The sequence below is a fragment of the Poecilia mexicana genome, unplaced genomic scaffold, assembly GCF_051168715.1.
Source record: "Poecilia mexicana isolate PSO_F unplaced genomic scaffold, ASM5116871v1 scaffold_15, whole genome shotgun sequence".
Taxonomy (NCBI): domain Eukaryota; kingdom Metazoa; phylum Chordata; class Actinopteri; order Cyprinodontiformes; family Poeciliidae; genus Poecilia; species Poecilia mexicana.
The window spans coordinates 20,780,667-20,805,475 of record NW_028263384.1 but is presented as its reverse complement, the minus strand read 5'-3'; the positions used below and the strand labels follow the sequence as shown (position 1 = coordinate 20,805,475).

Below are 24,809 nucleotides of genomic sequence, written 5' to 3'. Positions count from 1 at the left end.
ATACATAATCTCATGAATTATTTACTTTAAATAAAAGGATAGACAGGTATATGTTTTATGTTTTTAAAAATCCCACATTTTGCTTTTTTAATTTTCTGCATGTGAATTTTATAGTAAAGAAAGTAAAAGGACCCTAAAATGTGGAAATATAACATTAAGGATTCTTTTCTATACTATACACCACTAAAGTAGCAACAGTTTTCTTTATATCTACACCTAACGCTAATTTTTTTCTGCATTGTGGTATAAAGCTGTAACATACTCTTTCATTTTGCTATGGCGATTTCTTTGCAGAAGATGAATCAAAATAATTTATCTCCAACCATCTGAGTCCAAAAATGCAGCAATAAAATTCATTTAGACTAGGGACATTGGAAACATTTGTTGAATAGTAGACTTGTAAAAATCAGCATTATTGCTCTTTATTTCTCTCAAAAAAATTTTAAATGTAAAGATCTTTAAGGCGCTTCTAAATGTGTAAACAATATGTTACATCACTGAGGACAGTAATCGTTCATGGTGATTCTTTAACTTATTCATGTTTTTCAAAATAACATGGCAGTGAATAAAAAAGTATTTATGCAAGTACATTCTAAATGTAACATAAAATAGTTTTTGATATTTTTTCCTACTGTCATAAACATCTATTTGACTTGCTGTTAATGTCAGGTCACTCATCTCATTTGCGTGCTGCGCTCAGGGCGCCTCCTAGCGGTCAGTATCGGAAAAGCCATGAGCAAACATGGCAACCGCTGTCAGGATGAGGACGTGGAGCTGCCCGACCCTGGGAGTCATTTATCCGTGGATGGTGTTTTTTACAGTTTTACTCGGGACTGTAAATGAAACAGTCGGTTCACCAGAAACAGGGCTATGGAAAATTGCGGTTGTTAATGTAAGTATTAGCCGGAGACAGTAGATAACTGCAGCACCTCAAGCTAACGCTAGCTGCATCAGGCTATAGATTTTAACTTGTAATGAGCTTAGTGCGTGCTGGTGATAGAAGCCATTAATTTTGAGTGTCGATTTAACTTTATGCTATTAAGAGTTGCTCTTTTTTGCTTTACTAATAACATTTTAAATAAAAGGCACACAGTTTCCAGTTTTCTAGCATTTAGCCTAAATGCTAGGAAACAATCTATGGGTAGCTGAGAGCTAAGTCCAGTTAGCTCTACCTGAACATAACTTGTTTAACCATTTATTGTCATGAACCCTAAAGTTATTCATTCCCCCTTTTTTCCACGTATCTGTAATTGTTTGGGTTATAATATAACATTATGGCTTTTATTCTCTAAAAACTCTTCTAACATTTAAAGCTGATCTTTATCTTATGTCTTACCACAATTCCTGGAGTTTGCCCTTGGAAAACATCTTGATCAATAATTCAAGTAGAGATCTGAGAAGATCCAGTTTCTTCTACTTTAGTTGCAATTTTAATTGAGCTCTAAGTCTAGACTAGGTGAACCAAATGGACTACGGTGAAGTTTGCTGTTTACTTTCTGATCATCTCTTGTACTCTGCAGCAAAGACGGAACTACAGTTTGTTTTAAATTTAAATTAGCTTCACTTTCAGTCCTAATTTAATCTCTGCCTCACTGCCCTCTAGTGTTTTTGCTCACATGCTTTATTTGCTTTTGTGCAGGGCTCAGAACCAATCATATTAAAGAAAGCCATGTTTAAAGAGACAGATGTTGTACTTAAAGGTAAGATCTGATATTGCACACACTGATATTGTTCTTTTTACTATGCATGTCACAACAAGCAATAAATCAATTTATCACTTGATAAACCAAAAATTACAGAAATCATTTCCATTTCCATGCTTGTTTGTGTCGTACACTTTATCTTTAAAATTACGCTGTCCTGTAAAATTTTATTTTGTCAAGACTTCATAATCCCTTTTATTCATTGTTTTGGTTGTTTTATTATGTATATGGAACATTTAAAATGTCTTCCAGTTCCAGTGCTAAATGTTCTTTGGAAATTAAAGCTTGAGAGTGTACTTGCATTATTATGCATTTATCATTGTATTAATTGAAAATTGTTTCACAACAAGAATATTATTGTGTATCCCAACAATTCCTCTTACAGCAAAAATTTTATTGTGACCAGCCTATTTACTTAACCCTTGTAGTTTTAAACTGTGTCTATTTGCAAGAGTGAAATTTGGTGCTTCTTCTAGTTTCCACACCATGATGGTCTGAAAAATGTCCAAACAGCTGAATTTCTTTTCATCATAACCTTAAACTACAACATTGCCATTTTTGTGTCCTCCATTAAAAAGTATCTTCATTTCTCAGTTGTGTCTTTTAGTTGTCCCAAGCAGGTGAAATTCACAATCCACTGGCTTTTAAAATACCACCCCTGCTATAATGAATACAATAATATTGAAGTAAGTACAGTTCTTCCAAGCCATCAGTTTCACTAATTATTATTATTTTTTTTATTTATATCTTTACGACTAAATGTTTGGTTGTGATTCTAGGAGATGTACAAACGGACGCCGCTGAGCCGAGGGGAGAACCTGGACCCGAAGCCCAACGCACCGGGCGAGTGCATAGAACACAAACACAGTGCAATTATGTGTAGCAGCGACCTGCACGTCTTTCCTGGGCTCCGCGTAGGTTTGCTACGTTGGTTCTTCAGCATTAATTATCGACACATTTAACAGCTTGACATTTCTCATCACCCAGCATCTTTTCTCTGTTTCTCAGAAAGCCAAGGCAGAACCACGGTATGTTCCACTAGACGGGAGTGAAGGACCAGTAAGAAAACTTCAATATTTTTCACTCCTTACTTTATATAAAGACATCAAAACTAAAGGTTTTGGATTAAGAATCCCTACACAGTCTAAAAAACTGCAATGTTTCATTTAATATTATTCCAAATCTGGTTCTGGGTGGGAAAATGGTTTTCCAGACTGTCTGAATATGTTCATTCACTGCAGAAAAACAAAATCTTACCAAGGATATTTAGCTAGTTTCTAGTGCAAACATCTCAGTTCAATGTAAATAAGGCAAAAGTAACTTACAACTAACTTTCCTGCAAGATATATGAGGTTTTAAGTCAATAATTCTTTAATATTGACAATTGGTATTATTTTGCTTATAACAAAACATTTTTCCCATGTTGTAAGAAGAAAATAAATTGCCAGTGGAAATAATTTTTTTTATCAATATGAAGGGATTATTTGTTAAAATGTGCTTGTAAGTTAGTGTTGTCTTATGTCAATTGTACAAAGATATTTACACTAGAAACTGAGCACAAATCTGTAATAACATATTTTGTGTTTTTTTGCAGTGTTTGTATGTCCATCTGTCTGTCCATGGCTTTTGCATGTTCTGCTTTTCAAGAAGAAATGTCAGCAGTGAATTTCACAATGGACATTTGAATTTATTATAAGTCAGAGAATGTACAGAAAAATGTTCAGGGACCCTGTAGATTATAATCAGTCCTAACAAATCTGAACAGTTAAGTTCATCATCTGGGCTGCTTTTGGTTCCTTGCAGTTAAATCTGTCCAAAGATTTATCGCTTCTGCATTACTTCTGAAACTCTGCAGGGAAAAAGTGACCCTAACTGGATTTCAGATGAGTACAACGCTGACGGCGCCAAAGAGAACGTCATAGCCACCACATGGAGGAATGGGCCTTACCTGCTGGTGGTTAAGGTCATTCCTGATATAAACGAGGCTAGCTGGAATTTAACAGGTGAGATGTTTCGCCCTAAAAGGCTGGTTTGGAATTCAGCCGTGGCTCCATATGTTCCTTAATGTCAGATTTCTACGGAGTTTGGAGTTTATGTGATGCTTGGATGTTTTTCTTCCCAGTTAATGTGGTGATGAGAGGGAAACACGGCTACATTTCTATCACAGAGTGGCCGCTCATGATCGTAAGTACAAAACTCCAGGAGTCAGTTTTGCATCTTGTGCCACAGACACATTTTCATGTTCATTTTAAGATTATTTTTCATTCCCATTTGATGTATTGCTGCAGACGTTAAGTCTGTCTCTTTATAACTACATTTGAATCTGTCAATTGAACAGTAGATCTCTGAGCTTTTGGATGTTAGAATGAGATGCAGCTTATAGATCTAAACCTAACTCTGTACTCTGAAGGGGAAAAAATGCAAGGAAAGCACCGTCTCAAGACATTAGTGGAGAATGTCTTGAGAAATTTCCAATAAATGGAGAAAAACTGCTTCCATATGTGATGTGATTGTCGACTAACGTCTTTCCGTTTGCAGTTCTATATGGTGATGTGCGGTGTGTACATCCTGTACGCCTTGCTGTGGTTCGTCTGGGCAGCTTGCTACTGGAAGGATCTGCTGAGGATCCAGTTCTGGATAGCTGGAGTCATTTTCCTCGGCATGGTGGAGAAGGCGCTCTTCTGCGCCGAATATGAGAACACCAACGTCGTCGGCTCTGCCTGTGAGTGTCTCTAGATGACCACACAAACAGCTAAATGTGTTTTTGTATATCCCCTTTCGTATACCCTGGTTAATTGTTTTAGGAAACAATAAAGGAACAGAAATAAGGCATATTAACAACACTGCACACATTACAAAAAAATGCAAAATACACATTTAGAACCATGAAGCAAATCTTGAAATGTCGATTTCTGTTTTTTTTTTTTTTTTCCACTTCTGCAGCTCCTGGCTTGTTGATCTTTGCAGAGTTGCTCTCCGCTCTCAAGAGGACTTTGGCACGACTTCTCGTCATCATCGTCAGTCTGGGATACGGCATCATAAAGTATCTCATGTTCTGTAACGCAGTCATAATTTTTTTATTTTTTATTTTTTTTTTAAATATTAAGCGTTTACCTTCATGTTTTTGTTGTGTTTCTTTCAGGCCGCGGCTCGGGACCGTGATGCACAGAGTCGTGGGACTCGGCATCCTCTACTTCGCATTTGCTAGCATTGAAGGTGTTTTGAGGATCACAGGGGTGAGTCGAGCTCTCGCCGTCTTTAATTGGGAATAATTTTTACGAAACAAAATCAAGCTTTTTATAGAAGCTGTTTCCAAATAAACCATTATTGATCATGCTCAGACTTCAGCGTGACATCACAATCTGTTTTTCTCAATGTGTTTTGGGATTCGTACTGAAGGGTCGAGACAATGGCCCTGCTCTCATTACAGCCATTGTTCTGGCTGTGTTTGATTCCTGCGCCATCTGGTTCATATCCTTCCAGTAAACTCATCAGCTGCAACAATCAGCGGTTAATGAAACATGAAGTGCTCATGCTCTGAGCCAGTGGATTTTGGATACTCTTCCTTTTGGGGATTGATGATTTGTTTCTTTTATTTCCATTTGGGTAAATAGTCATATGTTTTGGTTGCTGCGTTGCTTTTCTTATCTCCCATCCAATCTGAGGTTTTTTCCCCTCATCTTTCTCTTCTTTTTTTGTGTCCTTTGCACTCTGATTCCCCTCCAGACAAAAGACTCTGACTTGGCCCTATTGGCCAACATTCCCCTGGCTCTGCTTGATTCTTCTTTATGCTGGTGGATATCCTTTTGTGCTCCTGTAATCTTTCCCTGTGTGGTTCCCTTCTGCTCCTCAAACCTTAAATGGGTGAATTGTAACATAATTTAAGTACGGTTTCTCGGTTATCCTGCATCTGAGAGGAAATAATTCACGTTAATCATTGATTCTGTACCTGCTTGTTTTTTTTTCTGTTAATGATTCAACTGTTCTCCTCTAATCCTTTCCTGTGTAATGACATTTTCCTGTATTTAGTCTGGCTTGTGTTGTACAAACTATGCATTTGGATGTCAGCCTGAACTGATTAGGATCTGAGTAACTTGTTTCACAATGAATCCTACTGTTATTGATTGCACAGATGATATTCAAGCTGTAACTTAAAGTTTTACATTTTTAGAAAAAACAAACAACTTCCTAATCAAAAGCTGACATATAGGCACTAAAATACATTTGTTAACCCACAACAAAGTTGAACTTATGACTCAGATGTAAAAGAAAAACATTATTTAATCACCTGTGAATTATGTAACTTCTAGTAATATTTTATTTTGTACTTGATATATCAAAAATAGAAAAGTTTTTACAAAAGATCTGGAAAAACTGTCAGTATTTTGTCTGATTATGAAAGTGTTTACTAAAGGTGGTACAACTCAGGGTCTAAATATAAAAATCTGGTACAGTGGACCCACAGTATTTGCTGGGGGTTAGAGTCCATAGCTGCATCTGAATAAATAAAATCGATAAATACTGGAGACCCCATCTAAAAACATTTAGAACTGCCTATTTTAAAAGTTCAAACACCAAATGCCTAATATTTATTGACACGTACAGTGGAGGGCGCAGCCAATCAGTGCTGAATGGCGCTCTTTGATTGGCTGCTTTGAAAACGTCGGCCAATAGCATGTCAAGTAGCATTGCAAGTAGGTATTTCAGCCTCAAAGCTGCTTTTTCTTTTGAATATTTCATATGTCCTGCATGAAACAATTTGTAAATTTTCTGAGAATAATTTTGAGTCACGTTTTGTAGAAAAATGTATGAATACCGAACTGTGAATGGGTGACGATCCCCTGTAATAATAATCTATCTATCTATATATATATATATAAAAACATATCTCTACAAAATTAGACGTTTCTCAGCAGCCAGGATCTCAAACCCCAGTATGGCTGCCGAACAAATAGGTCAGTAATGGTGAGCTCAACAGTTTATTCTCAGCTGCAGTAAATAAATCCAAACTAACCTGTAGAGTTCAAATGGACCTTTTTTTTTTTTTTTACTTTGGTTTCCATGTGATGCCAGTTGTTTGTTTCCCTTGACTACCACTGCCACATCTTTGTCAGCTTAGCCCAAACCATCAAGACTCTGAAGCTGAGGAGAAACCCTGTGAAGCTGTCGCTCTACAGGCACTTTACAAACACGCTAATATTCGCCGTCATTGGTAAGTGCCACACCTGTCCTTATACGGCTGTAATAAAGCAAAGTTACCATGCCAACCTTTGAGTACATTTATTAAATGACAAAACAAAAACCTTAAATGAAAAAAATCACACATTGCAGTTTCTCACCGTCGCCTTTCCCTTTCAGCCTCTATCATCTTTATGGCTTGGTCTGCTAAAAAGTTGCACTTAGCAGATTGCCAGTCTGTAAGCATACTTTGTTTTTTTCCAGTTGTACCTCTGTGGCTTTTGCTCATTTTATTTAGTTCTGATTAAATCTCCACATTTTAATTCTTAGGACTGGATCGAGGTTTGGGTTGAGGACGCTTTCTGGAGATTCTTGTTCTCCTTCATTCTGCTCGTCATAATGTTTTTATGGCGGCCGTCCGCAAACAACCAAAGGCAAGAAGCAGTTCAGGCAGGTTGTTAAACCACCCTTAACTAATTTATCCGCTCCATTAATTATTATTCCTTTGCCAACAGGTATGCGTTCACGCCGCTCATTGATGACTCTGAAGACGAGGACATTGAGGAGTTCATCGCGTCTTCAAACATTGGTACGGTTTTATCGTAGCAGCTTTATCCGAAAGGCGTGTAAACATTTGTTGATAGAGTTCTCTCCTAAAATCGTAGCTGATGGCATAAAGCTGAGATCAGCCAAGGCCGAGACAAACGGCACGGCGAAGCCTCCAGAAACAAACCCAGTGAGTAACGCTGCAGCGTTCACTTTATTCTGTCCTGACTTGTTTATTCAGCAACTTCCTTTAATGATAAGTTCATAAAACGGGAGCAAAGTTTAGAATAAAAGTCTTTTAGTGTGTGTTGTATCAGCAGGTGGCAGTATTTGCTCTGATTCTTTGTTTTTCTTACTTACCCAGGATGAAGACTTGAAGTGGGTGGAGGACAACATTCCAAGCTCTCTTACTGATGTGTAAGCATCCTTAGAAGTGCAGTGGATTATTCTCTTCGTTTTCTAGTTATTTTTAAGTTTAAGGCATGTGTGATTGTAACAGTGTGCTCCTCATTTCATCCCCACAGAGCCCTGCCAGTCCTGCTCGACTCTGATGAGGTATGGAAAACTTTCATAAAGTTTGAAACCACAAAATGAGACAGCCAAGGCTGAAAACTACTCTCACCCCAGTTATGATTACTATCTAATCTGCAGAAAATACGCATTTCTACTTGAGTTTTATCAGTTCGGGTTGTGAGCCTCAGATGATTGGTTTAAGTAAATACAATCAAAGAAAACGAGTTATAAAAATTATTGCTGCATTTTATTTACCAGGAAATCATGACGACAAAGTATGAGATGTCGAAGCTGGAGTGATGCAGAAAACCCCCAGCTGATGAAGAAACACAGCAGCTGCTCCTGACACTGAAGCAGTTTCCACCAGGAGTTTTCCAGTGGACAGTGGGTGGAGTGCCATTATTTTATTTCTTTTATTCTTTCCTTTTTTTTTTCAGGGCATCCTCTTAAGTAGCTGCTACCTCGCAGAGTTGTGTAGGCAAAACAGTTTTTGGGGGAAGCTGTTGCTACTTTCCATGTTTTTCTTACCTTGTCTATCAGAAAGAAACATTTCTTGTCTTTTTACAGACCAAAAGATTCACTTTTTCAGTTTTTTTTTCATCAGTTTTGAGCTTCCCAAAGAGAGTATTTCCTGTTATATATTTATTTATGTTGTACACTATAAAGGTTTTTTACTGGAGTGGGCATCATGGATAAGCGTACTCTCAAATATATGATAGGATGATAGGATTTAACTCTTCAATATCTGAAAGCCTTCCCCCCCACAATAAATATTTAAAAAATGACAAATGGAAGTTAATTTTACAGCCACAAGACAGATTTTAACTACACTATTGTCAATATTAACATCAAATCAGGATTTTGGTTTATACCAAAACTTGCCGATGTTTATAGAAGTCCGGGAAATCTGTTTTGCATAAATCAGGAGCGTCCTGAGCATCCTGTTTTTACCAGATGTAAAAACGACTTTGTAAACTGCAACACGGTAATTTTGCATAGATATTTTGCTCTTATGCACTTTCAGGATCAAAGCTGTGCCTACGTGTCCGTCTTTTATTCGTGAGGTCTCGTTTGGTGGGTTTCTGAGAACAACTTGAGTGAAAGTATTTTTTTTGCGTCTCAGATCGAAACGACCCAACATCCCGAGGGTTTAGTGAATGTGTGTGAGGGTAAAAGGAGAAATTAAGGATTTGTATAAATTTAATTGTAGCCTGGTTAGTTGGGACGTGTAGAATTAGAGTTAATGTTTTGAAACTACTGTGTGGGTGGGAGCATGAGATGTGGAGCAATATGCTGTATGTCTGTTAATACAAAGTTTAGTGATTTTTTTTTTCATTATTTATTTGTGTTTCAAGTGTACTTATGCGTTTATTGTTTGCGTTTTTCCCATGTTTACCGTAACGTGTGTTTACGATGTGTGCTTCCATATGCTCTGCACTGTCCTAAAATATTTTACAATCTGCAGGTTTTTTTCTTTGCAATGTTTGTGTTAATTGCTGATAAAATTATTGCATTCATGGAAACCTTAGTAACAAACACGTTGTCTCAGTCTTAATCTGTTTAACTTTCTTTTCAAAAGACCTGCCTGGTTTTTATTTTTGTCTGCATGTAGTCTAAATCTAACAGCAGAGCTCGTTATGTTTGTCTTGGCGACGTCATCACACATCATAAGTAATGTGGTCAGCACTAGCCGACCACTTGAATGAGTTTATAATGTCCTCATTGCAATTTTTTTTTTATATTGGTTGGAAACCTGGAAATATTTGTGCTTATGATGGCGAATTGTCCTGTTATTTAAAACTGGAGACACCTGCAGCTGACCTCGGATTATTTGTACAGGTGGGTTTTGGCTCAGTTCAGTTTTTTTTTTCTTCTTCTTCTTTTGTGATTCCACGAGTGGGAAGTGTTTGGATAAGAAAACTCATCTTTTTTTTGTCGTTTTCCTTTCTGAAATCAACCTGAAGTATTGCAATTCAACCCTGCAATATCAAGGGTTTCCTTTTTTTTCCAAGCTGTACAATGCACTCAATAAATATTTGAATTCAGAGTTTTATCATTTACGATTTCACTGGTTGTTTTACCGTACCATTTTAAAGTAATAGGAGGATTCAACTAAACAAGTTTAAATCAAAATGACAAAAATATTCACTGAAACATAAAAATAGAACCCTAAATAACCTATTTGCATAGTTTATCAGAAAAAAAAGGTTGATTGGGGCTTTAGTTACACTTTAAGGTAATGGTTATAATTTTGATAAGTTTCCATACTCTCAAAAGGGACTTGACAATCTCTTTGTTTTGTTATTTTTTATTAAGGCATTTGTTCCCTTTTTGCTGTGGACTTGTATTAACTATTAACAGAAACAAGATTTGGAATCTGTTGTGAATTTTCTCTTATACATACAGGCTCAAACTTTAACCACCCACTAACATTTGGTTTAACACATCTCCAGCACATATTTTTTTGTTTTTGTTGCCATCAACACACTTCATTCACAATTCTGGCTCAGCTTCTTACGAGAGATTGTAAAGCTCACTTATATTGGCTGGTTTCTTGGTATGAACCCAGCTTTTGAGATTTGTCCAAGGGTTGAGGTCGCGGCTTTTGGAAAAGCCTTTTGAGCTTAAGATTAACCCCCCATTTTCTTTTCCAAAACCAGTTTTAAGGTATGTTTGGGATCATTCTTCTGCTGGGACACCTAATTATGGCCAAGATTCAAACCATCTTACTGAAACTGTAGATCTCAAAAACTAAATGAGACGTTCAGGAACCACCAAGCAAAGATGCAGGAAGTGTAACGTGTTGCATGTTGCCATGACCAAAGTTATTAACAAATACTGGAAAGTCAGAATTTCAGAGTACCGACTACAACTGGAACTCACCATTGCATCTGCAAGGTTTTTTTTTTTTTTTTTTTTTTTTTTTTTTTTTTTTTTTTAAGCAAATAAGTTAAATCCACAAATACATGAGACCCCCTCTAAAAATAACTGGATATGTTAATTGTTCAAACACCAAATATACCTTAATATGAATTAAATCGCACACTTGAAACCTTCCTACCACGACCAGTGGTAGTTATCACTGCTATCACTGCCACTGAGGCACGTAGTCATTTTAGGAGCAGAGTGTATCTTTGGGACACGTGTTTTGATTTTCTTAAGGCATGCATCTCTCTCGGCCTCTTTTATTGCTACGTAAACCCCTGGATGGAGACACGCGAGGAGGACGACACATGTGGTGAGCATTAGCCCATTTTCTCCCTCCCCGACAAAAGTACGCAGTGAGATATGTTTTTAAGATGTGACAGTTGGTGTTCCTTCTACTTATGTCAAATAAAAATACTGTGAGGGTCGTCTTTTCCCCTTCCAAGACATTTGGGAAATGCTTTGACTTGCATCGCCAAGGAGTTTTTCCTTCATGGGTTAGATTATTGAACACACATTCTTCTCTGGTCTTTCATCCTTTCATCAAGAAAAGCTTTTGCAGCCATCCAGCCTTCATTTATCAGCTATACACAGATTTGCGTTTCACTCATTAAAATTCACTCCCCAGTGGTAGTTGAATGAAACAAATACCGCCAAGAGGACATTTAATAGCCCACTGTCTAGCATCAAGAAAGGCTCTGTTAATCCATACTGAAACCTTGGACTGGCTTTATTGCAGTAATGTTGGAGTTATTCAAAATGACCAGAAAGTATGTCAGTAAATGCGCCAAATCCAACTGCATTGTGAAAAAAAATTTAAGTATTTCTGCATAACATACACAATATGACAGAGAGATAAATGCTGCAGCAGCTGCTGACAAAACATGAATGCAAGCTTGTACAAAACGATCACAAATATACAGTATATGATATTATTTGCACATAATATGTTACACTTCCAAATCCAGCAACAACATTTCCAATAAATTAGAGCCACACAAGCACTAATGCCATGTCGGGATGTTTATGAGGCCCCTGTATGAGATCCTCTACCAGGGGACTTTAAAAAAAAAAGATTAATTTGTTACATGTTAACAAATTAAGCTTGTCAAACTGTCTTTATTTACGTTTGTTTAATGTGACAACTTAATGGATCAATTTAATTTGATTGCTTGCAACAAATTAACTCAAACTTTTTAAAGTTAGATAAGCTCTTTTTTCCATTGTGGCCCCTGAATCAAATGGCTGAATCTCTTCCTTGGCAGGCAGTAAGTTCATCCTGATGCTGATGACATTATTTGTGTTTTGAAGCAGAGTTGCATTTAAAAGCTGCAGCACAGCGACGGCCCTCGAGACCTGGATTTGAGGACCGCTGTCATACAGACGTAATGCTTTTTCTGAACCACAATTCATAAACTACAGTGCTGTGAAAAAGTATTTTACATTTGGCAAAACATAAAATGCAGTTTTTTTCATTCATCAAAGGAAAAAAAAAAAAGCCATCCAAAACCAAGCTGGCAATGCGTGAAAAAGTAATTGAATCCCTGAACCTAATAACTAGCTGTGCCAATGTTGGGGATCAAAGGTTTGTGATGAGAGGCGATGAGATTTTTCTTTGATGGATTATTTTCTTCTTCAGCCACATTGCAGGGTTTTCCAGCATAAATCGCCCTTTTCAAACTCATCCCACCACATATTTTTCTTGCTGCAGGTTGAGAGCAGAATTTATGGTTTAATTAGTTGAACAAAGCAGCAGGACCTGCTGCTGCAGGACCTGCTGCTGCAGGACCTGCCCTGCTGCTGCTGCAGGACCACCTGCTGCTGCAGGACCACCTGCTGCTGCAGGACCTGCTGCTGCTGCAGGACCTGCTGCTGCTGCAGGACCACCTGCTGCTGCAGGACCTGCTGCTGCTGCAGGACCACCTGCTGCTGCAGGACCTGCTGCTGCTGCAGGACCACCTGCTGCTGCAGGACCTGCTGCTGCTGCAGGACCACCTGCTGCTGCAGGACCTGCTGCTGCACACACTACCATAAATATGTCTGTCAGCTTGACGGGTTTGTCTTGTCTAAAAAGCTGCTTTTGTTACACGCCAAATGTATCAGGACGCACATCTATTAAAAAGTTTCAATTTTGTTTCAGCAGTGTACAAAATATTTTCATTAGAGGTGCACCGATTGCAGTTTTCTGGCCGATCACAATCCTTAGAAAGCCTTACCTGTTGTTCCTGATTTTGGCTTCTATTGTTTCTGTTTATAAAGTTGCTAACTATAGCAACAAAGCCCCTAATCTGGCAATGGTCTCTCTCACAGCAGAGCTACAGGGGACAGTACCTTTGGCGAGGTAGATAAGATTGGTGGGTAAAATCCGTTTCTCATTTAAATATCAGCCGATCACCGATCTCCCAAAATTAAGGAAATCGGGGCTGATTTAATAGTGTATCCCAAATTTTGTTAAATGTCTGGATGGTCATCAAAATGTACTATTTTAAACAAATGTGAGTTGTCTTGTGCTCTTTTTTGATCCACAATAGTTTTGACTTTGGAACATCCCAAAGGATGCCTTGTTTTACCCAGCCTCTTACTAATGGACACTCTGAGTATCAATTACTCTCCATGTATAATTTGAAAGGTTCTCTCCATTAAATATTTTCTCCATTTGCGGATATTGGCTGTCATTACGGTTGCCAAGAGGAGTACCAATTCCTTAGACATGCTATTACTGCACGTTAGAGCTAGGCAGGTGGTGCTAGCTTTTTCCCCTTTAATAAATGAAATGTTTATTTTAGAACTGCATTTTGTATCGACTCAAATTATCTTTTGAGCGCAAGGAGAAATTTATGCTTTTAAACAGCACTGTTTAAGACCCTAGTATCATTCTTAAACCATACTGGATAGAAATCTGTGACGGTTTGCAACATTTTCTCTTTCCTCTCAGCGGCCTTTGTGCACTCTTCCTCCTTCCTGTACAGGCTTCGGCCTGAGCTCTTCACCTCCTCCAGGGTTCAGAAACTGTACGGCGAAACCAGAACGTGGACCCTGGCCACGTGCTTGGCCTGAAAGCTGCGGTCGGCATACTCGGACATCTCCACGTCCACGCTGACCTCCTGAGGCCCCCGGAGCTGCTGCACCAGAATCAGCTCACCGGTCTGTCGGTCTGAGCGCTGCATGACGAAAGTGCCTCTGGAGTTGCCCCCTGCTATGCCGAAGCGCAGGCTTTCTGGGCCGGGGCGGCCGGGGGCGGCTGCGGTCGCCATGCGGAACAGCGTGGCGGGGGTCTGCAGCGTGGAGGGCAGCGACAGGTAGTGGAAGGACACGGTCTTAGGAGCCAGATGGCAGGAGCGGCTGTCCATGGGGCAGGGGTTCCTCTCGCACTGACTGCAGCACAAGAGACGAAATGTGTCCACTTACGGAAAATACTTACATCATCTCGTTCTTTCAGTAGTGAAAAAACAAGTTTAGTGCAGACAGAAGACATAATGTACAGTTTTAACTAGGGGTGGGCATTTATTGTATCGTTTTTCATTTATCATGATAAATTTATTATCATGATAACAATTTTGAGTTGTCATGATAAATTCCAACTCGATCTTTGACTGATGTTCCCAACTGAGCTATGGGTCTTATGGGTCTGTAGCTTCTATTACAAAGTAGATGAAAAATACTTGGTAAGGTTTTGTGTTTCTGCAGTAATGTTTTCTAACCTAACCCTTCCAGTCTTTTTGTTTGGTGCTTGTAAATATCTGGTTTCAACGTCATGTAATGCTTTATTATTCATTTACTCTGACTAAAAAAAACACACACGTTGAAACAAATCATCCTCTTTGGGTCGTGCCCACTTACAAAGGCGATGTCTTGACGTAGCTGATGTTGCCATGGGAACGGGGACACTCGGGGTTGACACAACGAAAGCCTCCCCCAGTGTTGATGCAAGATGTCCCTCTGCTGCAGTTATGCTTCTGGCTCAAACACTCGTCCACATCTGGAAGAGACAACACAGCAGTGGCAAAAGACCGACTCCCTGATTCATGGTTACCACAGTGTGGACATTGGGGTGGAGGTGGAGTGCTGCACCCTATTTGGGTTTTTAAGTTTAGTCTCCGCTGAACGGCCCTTGTGAAGGAAAAAGCGTGAGGTCATTTTTCCCAGCTGTGAGGCACCATTACCTTCAGGGCTGAAATATGAAAGCCGGAGCGAGGTCTCAGGCAGACACCTTTGCGGAGAGCAGAAAATCTCTTCTGTTGAGGCCTTCTTGTCTTACTAAAACACAGATATCACGCTCGGTGGACAAGCATACCTCCACGGGTCTGCAGCCAAAGCCCCGTCAATGAGCCTTTGTCCTCTGCTCCACCCTGTCACTCACCTTCACAGCTCCGCCCATCCGGAAGTAACTTGTAACCTCTGGGACAGGAGCAGTGGTATGAGCCGGGGACGTTCACACACTCGTGGACACACAGTTTCCCTCCTTGGTCCAACCGATACACTTCGCATTCATTGACGTCTGCAGAGAAACAGTTGTTAGAGTTACTTTGATTATTTTAAGCTAAATCCCTCCACTTTCGCAATGTTACTTGAGACATAAAAACATAAACAACTAAACTCTGACCTAAATGTGTTCTAATCAGCTTTTGGCCATTCAAGAGGATTATTTTGTTTGCCACAGACCAGCTTCACACATTACTCACCCTGTTGCAGCCAAAGGTGGAAAAAAAAATTCAGCCTTCAAGTGATATTTTTCTGCTGTAAAGTCTGCACAACATCTGCTACTTGCAGCCGACCATGCAGCCACAGGGAGTTGCTCTGCGGCTGACCTCACATCCCTAAGGGAACGACAAGCCGAAGGAGAATTTCCCCACAGGGATTAATTAATTTAGCGCATAATGACAACTCACCCTGACAGATACTGTTGTCAGACGTGCCACTCATGTGGAAGCCTGCGTCACAGCTGCAGTGCTGGGCTTGGTTGACTTGGGCGCAGCGAGGTCGCCGACTGAACGCCGGGTCGTTCATAACGCTCCACTCTGGCGGTGCTGCGTCAGGGAGGGGACACGGTTACAAAGCCGGATCGAATTTGCAGACGTGCAGCTGCAAACCAACCGAGCAACATCTGGTTACTGACCGGTCTGGGTTTGGTGCTGGCAGTGAGAGCCGCTCCAGTTCTGGGGGCAGGTGCATTTGTACTGGTTGACACCTTCCACACACGTACCTCCATTCTGGCAGGGGTTACTTGCACACTCGCTTATATCTGCAGATGAAAAAGAAACAAAACATCATTTCATAAAAAAAAAAAAAAAAAAACACGAAAAAGCCTCCTTTTTACAGGCCCTCTGTAAAGTGATACTGAAGATAGGAACCACCACTGCTTAAGACCCACAAGGATTAGGAATGTATTGAAAATGGATTAGTTGATTGATACATTTTATTCAGTGTTTTAACACCTCTGATTTGTTTGTCATAGACCACTACTTCTGCTGCTGAACTGCTGCAGGTTCCCTCCTCTGGGATGATTAAAGCCATATTCTAACATGCGACAACACTTATTCTTCTCACTGTTGCCTCTGTACAGAAAAAGTGGTCAAAAAGTACTTCTTTAAGCCTTATAATTTTTTTTCCTCTTGCTGGCTCAGAACTGAGTAGATGGAGAAAATACAAAGCAGCTGCTACCCTTTAAGCTATAAACCAAATGGCAAGCAGTTCCTTTCATTTTTATTTGGCTTCTCCGGTGGTTACCAGTGGTACCACTGGACCGTGTCATGAAAAGACAAGCCGCACTTAGATATTTTCAAACTGCTTTTAGCATTCAGGTTTTTCACCCTCTGTCATTGCTTTTTTGGAGAATGAGCAAACCTGGGCCTCTTTTGCTGAGCAGGAATCCTTTACTGTGCAGAGTCAAGCCCCATCGTGTTGCTTTAGCCAGAAAAGTCAATAAATTCATGTACATGTTCGACTGAGTGTGCTACTTTGAATATTTTTGGAAAGCTCGCCATCAGTTCAGGCTGAAATGACTAACGGTAGCATGCCTGGCATATTTCTGCACTATTGGACTATGCTGGTTATAATGGTTGGCCCTAACCCCATCTATGGAGAGCTGACAAAGAACTGGAGAAACATGAGCAGCAGGGAGGAGAGCTGGTGGTGTATCTTACAGTAGCCCAGGCTCTGATGGTAATGAAGAAGAGAAACAGGGAAAGGCACCCCACAGTGGAATGTAGTACAGGTGTTATTCTGTGTTCAGAGACATTTAATCCCAATTTAACAAGTGCTTCATTCAGTTCACCAAATAACTGCAGGCTTTATCTTTTTCTCTCTCTTATCCGTGAACAGCTGTTTGGTTTTTGAGCTTAAGTTTCTCTCAGCACCTTATAAATGAGTGAATTGTCGCTTACAGATGGTTTTGAAATTGGAGGCAAGATGCCGTATAATCTTGAATTGGCACCTCACAACACTAGACAATAAAATAATTTATTTCAGGAGCTTTGGTAGACTTTAGTCATATATTAGCTGGGTTTCCTCCAGGCCAATAATCCAGTGTATTATAAGCCTGGCGGGTCACCAGGCTTTACTTGTGTCCCCACCAGGCTAAAAATGGTTTGCATTTTTAAAAAACGTTATGGTGGCTCACAGGTGTAAACGGCTTAACCTGTTTGCAGCAAACAGGTGCAAAGTAAACACGTAGCATTTGCAGCATTTTGGTTATGATTGCAATATTTTCATTGTGACTGCAGCATTTTCTTTGTGATTTAATCATTTTATTTATGATTTTTTTTGTGTGTTTACATTTGTTTGGTTGATTGAAGGTTTTTGCCTCTATTTTCTGTTATTGTAGCATTTTTTTTTGTTTGTGTCGCTTCTCTGTTGCATTTGTTTTTTACATGTTTACACCTCATTTCGCTATTTGCACCTGTCGGCCACGGTACTTTGTAGCTGGTGTTCAGGTTTTAATCTTCTAGACTTTCAATAACACTTAATTATCAACTGATATTTTCAAATTTCCTGTCAACTTTAAACATTTTTTAACTCAAAAACACGGCGAGCCGCTGGATGAATGACTGCCCTAGCGCCCGTACCTCTTGGCTTAGCAGGTTTTCTGGAGCAGGATTTCTCCCAGTGTATTATAAGCCTAGCGGGCCACCAGGCTTTACTTGTGCCCCCACCAGGCTAACCATTGCTTATTTATTTAAGTCTTTTTAAAATGTTTGCATTTTTTAAGGCTTTTGCAGTTGGTGTTCAGGTGTTAATCTTCCAATCTTTCAATAGCACATGATTTAAACATTTGAACTTTAATTGAATGTTTAAAGTTGATTTCTTGTCGACTTTAAACATTTTTAAATTCAAAAACGTGACGGCCATAGCGCCAAAAAACCGGGTTCAGCAAGTTTTCTGGAGGAAACCCTGTATTAGGACATGTGAGATATGAGCAATCTAAAGAATGACATGAATTTTAAAAAGTTTAGTTAAGATGTTTTATAGTGGTGGCCACAATAAAACACCCAATGCTCCCGGTCTCAATTTTAGCAAAAGCTAATTGCTTAATAAAAATAGAATTAGACTTAACATATTTTTATTTTCTTCCGTAAAAACACATTGACGTTTGTGGTTTTAGTTTGACAAAATGCGTAAAATAAATTATTTTTTTTTACTGTTGTGATTTTCTCCATAAGCTGCAGCTCACCTTTACAAACTGCACTGACGCCAGACCACGTGCCGTTCTCCCGACAAACCCGTGTAGAAGAACCGACAAGCTGGTACCCCTGCGTACAAACGAAATGGACTTCGTGTCCGACGAAATGCTTCGAGCCGAACTTTGTTCCATGAGCGGGGGCGTCCAGGGAGGGGCAGGTGGTCGGAGCTGTGGTGGGGGGACAGAAGGAGAGGAAGGAGGGTCACATGTGGAGTAAGCCTCCCAGCATCCTCTGGCATTCTTCGCCCGGGGATATACACGTGTCACTGGGCAGCGCGGAGCCTTCATGGGAAACAAATGTTCAAATGCCTCATTTACAGTCAACCAGCGCAGGATCAGGCTCTGTTATGGGTCAGTGAAGCCCTACAAGTCAGAATTTAGAACAATAATCACATTATGTAAGACTGGTTACTGGAAAAGTTTTTTTTTTTTTTTTTGTGGCTTTAATTAGACTTTCTATTCTTCCTCCAAGTTATGCTGCTCTGTCTTTTTTTATTATTATTTTTATTTCCAAAGGAAAACTTAGCCAGCTGACATTTCCCCAAATGTTGGTGAAGTCCAAACCATAGTTTTAGGTCAACAACAGGACAAGTTTATCCTGCTAAACCCTCCTCTGAACATGTATGTTTATGTATCGGAAACAGAAACATAACTTCATATTACTGGTGAATTATTAATCCTGTTGTCAGAACACCTTTTACACTTTGTTCTTTTAGTAAAGAAGTGAAAAAAAAACCTTAAAATAAGGTCACTTTTATTTGTAGTTTGAGTAAATTTATTTACAGGAAAACAAAAAAAATCTCATTATAGGAAATATTTTTAGTTTTTATAAAACCATCTGTGCTGCCTTTATTGGCTAACATTGTTAAATAAATTGAATCATTTTTATTTATTCTTTTCTGAGTTGATCAAAGTGTTGAGGAATTTTGAACTAGTAACCATAATCTGGTGTTTTGGAGTCTAACTATTATATAAAACAGATTTTATAGCCACTCTTTAAAACAGGAAAATACAGCAGATCATGCCATTTAAGTAAGGCAGACGTATATTGATCTCAGTAAGTTGGAAACAAACCAATAAATTTAAAACTCACCTAAATGTACCCATATCTGCAGTCGTAGCAATAATTAATTTGGGTTAATAATAATGTTCTCCCTAACCCCCACTAAAACATTTTTGTGGTCCCTACAACAACTCGATGTTATCTACTTGAGGAGGCAAACCGGAAAACTGACTTTTCTGTCCTACCATCACAAAAGAAAACATACAGAGTTTGAAAACTCTACTGGGAATTTCACTGGTAATGCATGTTTCAGTCAGATGACATTAATATGTTTTCCTTAAAGCCCCCCATGCCCACTGTTTTGTAAGGTCGAGGATCTGTGATGCTGTGGGCCTCAGAAGCCTTGCTACCGTACACAGCATCATGATGTATTCGAAACAAAATCCCATTTATACTTCAAATATTGGAGTATGGTGCTGAAAAACTGAAATTGCCAAATCTACACAGAAGTGGTTCATCAGGCACAAAATTTTATATAAAAAATTGTGGAGTTAGCTGAGTAGAGAAATTCATAAACTCCTAATTCTGTACGATCTAGAGAGATCTTTTTAAGGAGGAAGATTAAAAAAAAAATCTTCCTCTGTGTGTGCTCCAACCTTTTGAAATGGTGTAGGAGAAGACTAAGTGTTGTCCTGCGGCCAAAAGAGCTTTTCACAAAACATTAACGGGGATAAGATTTATTTCAAGGCTTTCTACTTTACTTATCTTTAGCAGAGTAGCTAAAAAATACTCTGCTACAAAATTCTTCAACTGTTGTCATGAAAAACATTTGAGGATTTCAAAGTAGAAACACATTCACTACATTATTACTCCTAATGCAGGTGAAATAATATTATTAATCATTTATCCAACTTCAATATTTAAAATACCGAGGTCGTTCCTGAGTCCAATATGTTCTGTGGGGAAATAAAGCTGGCTTGTGAATGTGTAAATGCAAAAATTATACGATTTCTGTGAGTTTCTGTGAGTCTTTATCGAGGTCTTACTGCTCTCTATAAAATACCAGCGTCTTCCTGCCTTGTGCAGCACTCTTCAGAGAGTTATGAGCTGGAGGGTCCATCACGAACAAATTTGTCCCGGAGTCTGCCGCCAAGCAACACAATTCCACAAATCCACTTCCCCTGTCAAGTACCAAGCTCTGCAACTGAGAAAGTCTTGAACTGCAGGATGACTCCATTATACAACAGCACAGAAAGCCTCATCTGGCTTTCTGTTGTCACTCACTGAGTGAAACCTCGTTTGAAGATCAAATTCAACTTGCGAGTTTTTCCCAAATATTACAAACCCGATACTTTGGAGTACTCGGTTTTCTTCCACTTGACCGTCCTTCACTGAAAACATCAGACAGAGCACACATCCAGGAACTGGGATGTGTCCAGACCCCTCGAACTTTTTTACTTTTTGGTCATGTTACAACTACAAAGACAGATTTCTTTTGTAATAATCTAAGAAATATCATGTGCATTTGTATAGCTATTTTTCTTTTTTTTTTGCTACAATTACAGCTAGAATTTTAACACAATTTTCTTCAGGCATCCCACATAGCATGATTCTGCTGGCATGTTTCCCCATAATTATTCAGGCTGATATTCTATACTAAATACGGCTCTATGTATGCAGGTATAATGTTTCAATTTTGATCTTATTTTGCAAAAGCAACTTCTTCCATAAGAAGTAGCTTTCTTCTCAACACTCTTCCTTGAATCCAGGTCAGATTTGTGGACTTTCCTCCATTACCGTCAATCTTTGCAGCTCCTTCAGAGTTGCTATGGGCCTCTTGGCTGCTTTTCTCATTAATACTATCCTGAGCATTTCTGCAGTATCTCCTGTTGGTCTCTCACATAAGAACCCAATGGTATACATTAAAGTGTATATGATTGTGGTCATAGAATGACAAATTGTGTAACTTTTCAAATGAATTTTTAGTTTTGAAGGCACAGCACAAAACTTTGTTTTGCACTGACTGCATTGTAAATGACCTGATTATTGGAACTGTTCCGAATAGTTATCTGGATGTTTTGGATGCTTTTGTAGCGTTGTTGTTTCAAAATCCATTGAAAATATGTGTTAAAATAAAATACTGAGTATTAAGAGTAATAATGTAGAATATGAGTCAAACTGGAGGCTCGGGGGCCAAATCTGGCTCGCTATAGCTTTTTATATGGCCCTCTGCACTCTACAGGCACACATAAAAAGAACCTTAAAAAAACACTAATTTTATCAATCAAATCAGTGTTTATCTGTATACTGCCAAACTATGTCAGTGTGAAAAAATGTTCAATATTATTTCATTTTAAGAAGTATTCATTGAATGCAGAGAGAGCTTTTTTTATTCATATTTTAGGTGTTTAACAGGTTTTATCAAGGTAACAACCAACCCTTTGAGGACATTCATGATCTTGATATGGATCCAAAATGAAAATAAGTTTGACAAGCATGTTGCAGAAAATTAAAACGGTGGATTCAACAAACGTACCAAGACGTTAAGGTTGTTTTTGTTGTTGTTGCTTTTTTATGCAAATCATGCCACATCATATTTTAGCATAAATAACAATTCAGTCTAATCGAGGACATTTAAATAAACTGAATAAAATCATCTTTTTCTTGAAGTTATCGTCAACAGAGGAACCCCTAACAATAATCCAGATGATGATCAGTTTTTACTCACCAGCTGACTGATCAGCTTGAGGTAACTTGGAGACGGAGTTCTGAAGCGACGCCAGCTTTGACTTCATGATCCGGAGACCTTCTGTGAACCGGATCTCCTGGCCTTTCAAGAACTTCTCCATCTGACGCAGCACTCCCACCACCTGGTGCTTATCCATGCAGGACTGCTGGTAAAACGCGACGGGCCGTGAGCCGAGCTAGCAGTAAAAAGGAGTCTTGGCAGGAAAGAAAGTCTTTGAATGCAACGGGGGCATGAGGGTAGAGGTTACCTCAGTTTAATGGTGGCAAAACATGAGTGGTGAATAAACAGCGTCATCCAGATGTGAGGGATGATGTAATGTGTAATAAAAATATGTCAGCATGGAACAGAGTTCCCATGGTTACAATCTGTTTTCTGTGTAATTAGAACCATATTAATAATGACATATTATTGTTGTGGTTAATGGTTCGATTTTAGACCCCACAGCTGAACCATCTCGGTTTCTGACTCCCCTCACCTCCTTTCGCTTCCACTACCACAACCCCAGTGGCAGACACAGCTGGACTAAAGATGTCTGGCAGATGTCAGGGGAAACTAAGTCCAAAATGTTGTTTCTCTGCATTTTTTATTTTTTTTAGCATAATCACAGGTAAAGGTATGTTCATTTGGTTAATCCAGTGCAAAAATAGCACGGGTGCCACAGTTGCTTTGGAGAAGAAAAAAAATGCCATTACAGAATTCCTCAAAGAAAGTGCCTTTAATCCTTTCAGTAGGGCTGTTAATCACAAGCTCACTGGGACAATTTCCCCTTGCAGCATACCTTAAATTCCTCTGCTAGCATATGGAAGGCTTTGTACAATTGCAATTAGTCTCAGTACATTAGAAGGGCAGCTCAGAGTCTGGCATGTGCTTATTTTACCTGCTGCAGGCGAAGGGGAAATGCCACCAGCTGACAAGACATGGGAAGATTCACATCCAGATGTAACTTTTTCTTTTTTTTTTCTTTTCAAACAGTATGAAGTAGTTTCCCAATAGTGAAAACTGTAAAAACATGATCACAGAAGTGACACAGCCTACGTGCCCTACTGCAGCTGACGCAAGGGGGAAAAGAAAATGATCAAGACAACTAAGATATGAGAATAATTTGTGAAATATATTTAACAATACATACAGTGACTTCCACAAAACAAACTGCAGTGGGAGTTATTAGGATTTTACATTGTAGACCAAAACAAAGTTGGGCAAAATTGTGAAGTGGAAGAGCAACAGTAAATGGTTTTCCAAATAAAATTCTGAAAACTGTGATGTTTATTTGTATTCAGACCTTCTAAATAAGCACCACTTCAACCAAGTGCCTTCAGGAAGTCATCCTTAATAACAGAGTCCATCTGTGAATAAACCAATTCATGCATCTATTTTGGGCTGTCGTCTATCGCCAGTTGTCATCAGATGAGAGGCGCATTAAACCTGCAGAGCTCCAGGTTTCACAGTGTACGTAATTTATTCTCAATATCAGTAAAGTTGTTCAGTAAACATAATCTGTCAGAGAACAATAGTGAACATCATAAAAATCTAGGTTTTATGGCTCTAGAAAGTCAACTCACATTTTCTCAAACACACCATCCCACTGGTGAAACATGGCGATGGTAGCATCATGCTGTGGGGTTCTACAGCAAGGACAGGGAAATTAATTGGAGTGGGTAGATGAAGAAAAATACAGGGTAATCCTAGGTGAAGGCTGAGGTTGAGTTTTGTCTTTTAGCAGAACAAAGACCCCAAACATTCAGCCTGAGCTACAGGAGTTATAATCTCAATGTATTCATATCTTTTAAAAGGCACAAATAAATTCATGCCAAAGGATTTGCAGAAGTAACAAAAGGTGCAGGACTGGAGGGATTAATCGAAGAATGTGCCACACTTTTCAAATTACTATTTGTGGAAAAGGGAAGAAAACGTCTCATTTTGTGGCCACTTTATAAGTATGTTACACTGGTTTATCATAAAAAATGCATGTGGAAGAGAGTTCAAAAAGTGTGATTTTGTAAGGTGATGTATTATATCAGAGGTTGTTGACAGACATGCATTGTATCAATACTGTTTACCCAGATTCTTCAGACATAAAGCTGACTAAATTTCTCCTACCTGAAGAGCTGCGTGGCCGCAGTGAACAGCTGTCAAGCACAGCAAAACCAAACACCTGCTTCGGAGAGACAAAGCCATTACTGAAACACCAGCCGTCCAGTTGATATCCCTTTAAATGTTTGTCAGGCTCCCGTTTTTTTTATTGTGCTTGAACAAATCCCCATAAAAGAAAGTCGGAAGATCCGGTCTTGTCTGAGGCGATGCTCATCAGATACCCGAAACAGAGATGCGCTTTTCTCTCCGCCTGAACTCTTGGAAAGTTTAACCCAGCCTCTCTGAGCTCTGCGGGATACATTGGTTTGCTGCGGCTAGAATCCCTCCCACTTTCTCATTCTTACATTTCTTTAACACTGACAGGGAAAATAGTTTCATTAAATACAGCTACAGTAAATAAAAATAATTTCTACAAGTTGA

The 24,809-nt window shown here is 39.1% G+C and overlaps 2 protein-coding genes across 4 annotated transcripts; one reads left to right on the top strand and one right to left on the bottom strand.

Annotated features, from left to right (window-relative positions):
- The first annotated feature begins 62 nt into the window (after window positions 1–62).
- tmem87b (transmembrane protein 87B) lies at window positions 63–9,987 on the top strand. Of its 2 annotated transcripts, none has more exons than XM_015010042.2 (19): window positions 63–892; window positions 1,640–1,700; window positions 2,298–2,389; window positions 2,483–2,617; window positions 2,712–2,762; window positions 3,559–3,706; window positions 3,826–3,887; window positions 4,242–4,425; window positions 4,647–4,746; window positions 4,846–4,939; window positions 5,430–5,501; window positions 6,807–6,915; window positions 7,062–7,120; window positions 7,212–7,315; window positions 7,397–7,470; window positions 7,547–7,617; window positions 7,792–7,844; window positions 7,952–7,982; window positions 8,199–9,987. In XM_015010042.2, the coding sequence occupies exons 1-19, from the start codon at window positions 743–745 to the stop codon at window positions 8,238–8,240; spliced, it is 1,692 nt and encodes a 563-aa protein (XP_014865528.2). In that variant the 5' UTR covers window positions 63–742; the 3' UTR covers window positions 8,241–9,987. The 2 variants fall into 2 exon arrangements, with proteins under 2 accessions (XP_014865528.2, XP_014865538.2); XM_015010052.2 differs by lacking the exon at window positions 5,430–5,501 and adding an exon at window positions 5,103–5,174.
- Window positions 9,988–11,577: 1,590 nt separating this feature from the next.
- fbln7 (fibulin 7) lies at window positions 11,578–24,660 on the bottom strand. 2 transcript variants are annotated; one of them, XM_015010075.2, is made up of 8 exons: window positions 24,396–24,660; window positions 22,275–22,440; window positions 18,535–18,711; window positions 15,982–16,107; window positions 15,755–15,892; window positions 15,226–15,363; window positions 14,706–14,844; window positions 11,578–14,240 (listed from the first exon to the last, which is right to left on the bottom strand). In XM_015010075.2, the coding sequence occupies exons 1-8, from the start codon at window positions 24,471–24,473 to the stop codon at window positions 13,868–13,870; spliced, it is 1,335 nt and encodes a 444-aa protein (XP_014865561.2). In that variant the 5' UTR covers window positions 24,474–24,660; the 3' UTR covers window positions 11,578–13,867. The 2 variants fall into 2 exon arrangements, with proteins under 2 accessions (XP_014865561.2, XP_014865569.2); XM_015010083.2 differs by having other exon boundaries at window positions 22,275–22,437.
- Window positions 24,661–24,809: the final 149 nt, after the last annotated feature.